We start from the raw sequence: 6,686 nt of genomic DNA, 5'->3' as shown, positions 1-6,686 counted from the left end.
TGGTGTGAAAACACTTCCTGATGTCGAATTCCAAAAACCAGCGAGAGGTTCCCCACTCTTCTTTGATCCGTCTGAGGGCCGAGTGGCAGCCTCGACCCGAGCGGAAGTGCGATGTGTCTGGAAACTCGGGATCGTAAATGGATTCGGGTACCATTCTGATCGCCTCTTTCATGATCTTTTCTATGGGTAGAACTACTGTGAGCGGTCTAAACTTCGACCCTTCTTTCTTTCTTCATTTAAAAAAAGGGGAGCAAAGCCTGTTTTTTGCTCCCTCAATTGATAGATCAGGGCCCCTCCTGCCGGCCCGAACGAAAGGCTCTTTCAGGAAGTAGTCCCGGGCCCGGCACCAACCAAGAGGAGGCGGGGCTCTCTCCAATCATTCCGAAGAGCCGAGATCTCGTAAAGGAAAAATTAGCTAGCTCAGCAGGTTTGGACCCGGGTGAATCAGTTCAGTGAAGGAAGGGAGCCTAAGCCTAAACTTAAGGCTTTTCCAAGCCTTGCCGATAGGCGCCTCATGGCTCGCTCAGTTCGCTCGCGGAGTTCTTAGATCAGTAGATTTGGATAGAGTCTCGCTCATCTCATAAAGGAAGAGTAGCGCGCTAGCGCGGCTCGCTTCGCTTTTCGACGCGGAGCTCGCAGCTGTCGAAGCCTGCTTCAAAACTACAGGGCGTGCGTTAGCACTACGGCTTTTCAGCCTCCCTTTGCTGGTTCCGAACTATCACTGATCCCACCTTCAAACCTTTTTCTTTTAATCTCAGGAAGGCTTTCTCGGGGAGAAAGCTGGTTGGGGAACTGCTAAACGACCTAAAAGAAAGAGGAGACTGACTCTGACCTTTCAAAGCCCTATCTCATCTGGTTGATAGTAGAAGGTACGTACGATGGTACCATGGACATAAACGAGGTCGAGCATATCTTTAATGATTTAAAACTAAAGCGTACCTAAAGCCTGCCCTGGATATGAAAAAGGGATTTGAGCCAGAAGAAGATGAGGATCTATCACCAGATGAGGAAATGGAAACAAACTAAGTATTAGTTAGGTTCCGGAAATGGAAATGGTAACAGCGGCCCAAAACTCAAATGGTAAGGTTTTCTTTGAAAAGAAAAAGGAATGGGATGGGGTATGAATCCTTAACTACAAAAGAAAAGTAAGCACCTCTCCTAACTAATTAGTTAGTATCGAGAGACTAGGCTTTTCATTAAAGTTGAAGGAGACAAACAAAGTCTTGCCGATGGAAGAAATTCCATCGTCGTAAGGGAAGGCCTTGGTCAATCAACTCACCGCCATTGACCAGGGGAGGGGGGAACAATCTGATGAGCGAGATCATAACACGTGAACAACAAACCATACCGATAGGTTGATAGTTTTCTGTTGGTACGGCGTGTGGTCACAGGAACAATCGGCGGTCGTAGCATGAACTAAAGAGTACCTTCATTTTACAGCGTATAGAGGTGTACCAATCCCACCATGATCGCCAGAGCAAGATTCATTCTTTAATCGCTACCAGATCAAACATGAGACCAGCATCCGGAACGCAAAAGTTTTTAGAAATCCTTATCTTTCGGCTTTTTAAAGAAGATAGGCCATTACAAAAACAAGGTCTAACAGTCGACTCTTTCCTATCAGGATTTTACAACCTGAATACCAACCTGGGGGACCACTATTATATTAGAAGAGAGCATAATAAGTAAATGCCGACGCCATCTTTTACTTTTTGGATTGGATTGGATGGTCGGCGGCGCCATAAACTCGATAACCAGCACCGCGGAGTCAATAAATTCAACTAAATAGAATCCTAAAACAATCTTATTCGAGCACACGCGGGACCCGCAGCAATGAAATTCACACAAGCGGCAATCATCCGAGCAGAGAATGGAGAAGGGAAATATACTTTGAATTGTTTTTCCGAATGAGAAAGCCTTTGGCAAACTCCTTGCAAATCCGTTTTTGCCGGGCACAATAGACATATCTGCTCAGTCACAACATAAGGAACCCCCAATGTTCCTCAAAGCCTACCCGGCCTGACAGCTTTAGTTGAATGATCTGATCCCGAAGCTAGCTTTCTACTTAAATTGCTATGACTGGCCAACTAATGATCGGACTACCTATCTTGATGTTTTGAATCTGTATTCAGAGCTTTTTTCCAACTACCGGGACTACTAATTTAAAGTACAAAGCTCTCCTATGAATATGCTACTGCTCTTACTTTCTACCTGAATCCGAGCATTGAAGCAAGCTCTTTATCGCACCATAACCGAGTCTCCCCTTGCAGCTCTGATCAATCCACCCGGCAAATAACTGCTCCTTACTCTTTGATTGTATGTCCATTTTTGCTTGATGTCTGGCTCACCGGATCTGGTACATGAAAAAGCCATTCCTTTTCGCTTTCCTTCAACCACTCAGTATACTTTTTTACTGGAAGAGTCAAGCGAAAGCAATTAGTTTAGAAGGAAGAGGAAGACCTGGGGTGGGGGGCTTACGTCCTCATTTCACTCTTTTTGCTCCTGCGAGACACGACTCAACTACTTTTTACAATTGACAGGGTAGCTCGGAGGTCAGATGAGGGGTCTTCCCCATAAAGATAGATTAGTACTGGAAGGTTCAGATGAAGGAAGGGCGGGCTGAAACAAGGCACAAACTTTGAAATGGGGTAGGGTAAATAAATATGAGCAATCCGTGAGAATAGCAAACCCCTATCTCTTATAAAGAAGAAGATAGATAGGTCCACGAGTTGAGACAGAGAAGTTCTGACTAATCAAGTAGGAGTTTACCCACGAGAGTCAGAGGCTGCATCATCAAAGGGGTATAGAAATAATTCAGAAGCACTATGGCCTGAAGCGAAGGGCAGGAACGAACGGAATCAATGTGTTCCAATTTATCCGGAGTAAGGACAGCAGCCGAGAAGGGGAAAAAAAATAGCGTAGAAAAAAAAAGGTAGGACCAGATCATGCGAAGAGCTCTTCGCCCTATTGATTAGGAATCTCGATCAGAAACCACCAGGCCATGTCTCCCGATAAAAATCCCCACAATGGATGTCAGGCCTTGGCTTCATAAAATCTGATTGGATCCGCACTATAGGATAAGAATACAGATAGGCTGACTATGACTAAGAAGATCTTCCAATTTTCTTACCTGAAAAGATGAGTTATTCAAAGGAATACCTGCAAAATAGAATAAACACATGGCACAGCTGGGTGCTAGAATAGTAGTTAATAGAAGTTCTAGTCACTTAAAAAAAAAATAACCACTGCTTAACTTAATTAGATCGTAGAAGATAAGCAAGCGGGTTCGGGCAGTTAGTCCTATTTGAAGGTCAGAAGTTCGGGTAGTAAGGGCTAGGTTTATATAGGGGCTATATTTTTTAGAAACATATGGTCTTGCTCATTTCCCATCAAGGAATGGAGATTGGGTTGGTGTTTGGAAGGGATTCAGTAAACTGACCTTGGCCAGCAAGCAGAAAAAGGACTGACGTCTTGGGGCGCGCTAGCGCGCGTACTCTTCTTCTGCGAGACTCCATCCAAATCCACCACTTACTCGTTGGTTGGTGTTCCATTCTGTTATCTTAGACTATGCTGCCTTCTTCAATTCCATTCTTCGTCTCCCTAGTCGAAGTCTTCTTGCTGGCCCAACCCAGCATTTTTGAGTGCCGTGCCAGGGCGATAGGCGCTCCGCAGTCACGCATGATCACCAGAGCCTTTCTTGGCTATGTAAATATAGGGCCGGAATAAGTGCAAGATCCTCAACAAAATGGATTAAGGTGGGCTTCGGATTATTAATAATTTTTTCTATCTTGTCATTAAGTTCTTGTTTGAATCTGCCTTATCACAATATCCCTCCTTTTAGGGATAAAGCTATCAATGGCGAATCGAGCATTCGCTATCCTTTTTATTTTTTTAGCTTTGAATGGAAGAAAAGTAATGAAACCTGCGATGGCTACTGAATAACCTCCTTCTATTTTATTAATTTGAAACCCTTTTACCTTTTTCTTCGTTCGCCAAATCTTCTTCAGTTCTATCCAAGCTCGGTTTTGTCTGAATCTTTGTGGAAGAAGAAGCGGTTCGCCAGCCGCTACATCCAGGGATCCCACAAAATCATTAAACCCGGCGGCTGCTCGCTCTTTGATCAGTGATTCACCGGCCACTAGATCGATGAAGAATCTCTCAAAAATCCGCTTTTTGATCAGTGATTCACCAGCCACTACATTCTTGGATCCCACCTTATTCTCAAACCTGGTGGCTCGCTTGATTGGCAGTCCTGTAAGCTCATCTTGCATACAAATTTTTGGGGTACCAAGGCCTGCATCCACCAAGAACATTTCTTCCCTTAAGCGTAAGCGTAAAACTGAAGATTGTAAGGCGTTTCCACTACATAATAAGAAACTCGAATTAGATCTTGGAAATGATCGACTCCAATAGATGCTCATCATAAGCTTTTTTTTCCTCCTATTCCTATTGATCAGAAGTATCCAGCAGCGCCACGCCAGAGTGACTTCCGAAGCGCTACGGACGGGACGAAATCCGGCAGCCAGCCAGTTGCTGGCTCGGAATAACCAGCCCAGCAAGAAGCTAAATTCTTCCATAACATAACGGGGCGGGGTTGCGCGCGAGCCGGGTGACGTAGGTGCACAAGAGTACTTCGCGCCACAACCATCTCTTTTTTATAGGTTCTACGGACCTGCTTCATCTGGTAAAAAAGAGTCATAGATATGCCTGTAATTAGAAGGAAGAACCGCCATAAAAATCTTCCTCGTGTATCGTCTGTAGCAGAACTATGAACGGGAGCTAGCAATCCGGACCGTATTGAAAAGGTTCCTGAGACACAGCATGGAAGAGTCAAAATATTCAGAAGCGAGGTCCAATAATGAAGAAGGGGTAGAATTACTGAATGAATAAGAGCTGTGGCTAATACCCGAGGCATAAAAGACGCATTTTCTACGGGATCCCGAAACCACCAGCCACCCCGACCTAATTCATGATGAGCCCACCAACTTCCTGGCGAGATGCCTACGGTTAAAAACAACCAACATGTCAAGATCCAAATTCGAATTGGTTCCTGGTCCTGGTCAGAGACCACTGTGTTCGCGCCGGCGGTCCAACAAAGAGGCGAAGTAGTGGTGTCTTTCTTTCCATTACGAACGACAACACGCTTCGCCTGCTCCCTCCCCGTGTCCATTAGCGCTCCTGTCCAGAGCGAAGAGAAGGCGAAAAAGCGCCGCCGAAGCAGGCTTCTATTGCTACGCAACAATAGAGCAGGCGCGCCGCCCACAAAATGTTTGAATGATCGGGTAAAGAGCGAGCTTCTTATATGGGATCCGACGCATCCAGCAGAGCGAAGCAGCGTTCCATTCTTTTCGGCGGCATCCTTCCGCATTGGCGGCGAGTGGAGTGCCACAATCCCATTCATCATTTTTGATCTACATAACCCAAAGCCCATAGCACTGGCGACGTCTCCGGCATAAATGCAAGGAGGATGTATAGCTGATATAGGATCTTGTGGAACAGGATTTGATTCTGCAAGCGGTTCGGTACGAACGAAGAAATTTCGAACAAAAGGATCGGAACTCGCTGATAGGAAAGGAGAGAAAAACAAAGCAATGCCAAGAGCTCCGTCAATCTGCTGTTCATCGATAGACGAAGCTCTCTCTTTTTCATCTCGTGCCAGATGTAACAAAAGATTAGTCCTTTTTCCTTCTCGCGAACCACGGGAGCGCCCAGCGCCCAGAAGAGCAAAGCTCATTTTCAAAACTGGGTCAAGCGGCGCATTAAAAAGGGCTGGCCCGTTAAAAGGACGCTTACTTTGCGAACGAAGTTCAGAATCAACAAGGGTTCTCCGAACGAAGGGAGTGTACAACTGGGGCGCAGCTCCACTTTTTTGTTGGAGAGATAGAATGGAGTTCTTCACGAAGTTCGAGACAAAGGAAAAAATAAAAGTTTCTCTATAGCCTCTGCGTTTTGAGACATTATGGCTTTGGGGTCGACCCCGGTACCGGTAACAAAAAAGGAATCCATAAAAACTTGGGATCCAACACCATGAGAAAATACTACCCTCATGATTAGACCATGTCCCTGAGATTTGATAAAAAAAAGGTGCATTAGCGGTTAATACGTTGTAATTAGATAAGTTATTTGGAATATGACGGAACGAAAGACCAAGGAAAGAAAGAAGAATGCACCAAAATGCAGGTGCTGCACCAAACGCTGGTGGTTGTTTCTTGTTGTAAGTGAATGCAACGAAAAGACCCGGAAATAACAAATAATGAGAAAATTCATTTATAGACATTTCGTGCTCATTTCCTAATTTCTGCTTAGTTATTCCCATCATCCGGTAACCACAGGATGATCCCAATCTCCTTTTAGTAATAGATCTTTTTGATATGTCTCAGCGGCAAGGAAGAGAAAATGCAATGCATCGAGTCGTTTATCAAGAAAGTGGACGAGCTATGGATCAAGATCATATTTAGTCCAATTTCTACCGGTGCACTTCTCATGAAATAATTCCCTTTCCAAGGAAAGGAAAACAAGAACTCGAATACTCGTAATAGCGATCCCGATCCACCTACTTTTTTTCTATTCTTTTATTCTAAAGCACAAGCCATTTTTATGCATGGGGCATAAGAGTGGACAATCTATGTTATCGAAGGAAGTAAATAACAACACTTCAGCGTTTCGGTCTACCCACCCTCATTCAG

General features: G+C 44.7%; 2 protein-coding genes across 2 annotated transcripts in view; both read right to left on the bottom strand.

Annotated features, from left to right (window-relative positions):
* LOC118474220 (uncharacterized) overlaps window positions 1–226 on the bottom strand; it is a 7,391-nt gene extending 7,165 nt beyond the window's left edge. Inside the window, exon 1 of the mRNA XM_035963708.1 lies at window positions 1–226. This exon is cut by the window's left edge and continues 7,165 nt beyond it. Within this exon, the coding sequence (XP_035819601.1) occupies window positions 1–172 (172 nt within the window). The 5' untranslated portion in view covers window positions 173–226.
* Window positions 1–6,342, bottom strand: part of LOC118474221 (probable cytochrome c biosynthesis protein) — a 13,505-nt gene extending 7,163 nt beyond the window's left edge. The window contains exon 1 of the mRNA XM_035963709.1: window positions 1–6,342. This exon is cut by the window's left edge and continues 7,163 nt beyond it. Coding sequence (XP_035819602.1) covers window positions 4,454–6,319 — 1,866 coding nt within the window. The 5' untranslated portion in view covers window positions 6,320–6,342 and the 3' untranslated portion in view covers window positions 1–4,453.
* Window positions 6,343–6,686: the final 344 nt, after the last annotated feature.

This window comes from Zea mays, unplaced genomic scaffold (genome assembly GCF_902167145.1).
Source record: "Zea mays cultivar B73 unplaced genomic scaffold, Zm-B73-REFERENCE-NAM-5.0 scaffold_23, whole genome shotgun sequence".
Taxonomy (NCBI): Eukaryota; Viridiplantae; Streptophyta; class Magnoliopsida; order Poales; family Poaceae; genus Zea; species Zea mays.
Note: the sequence above shows the minus strand (reverse complement) of the source record. Positions and strands in the feature narration are given on the sequence as shown.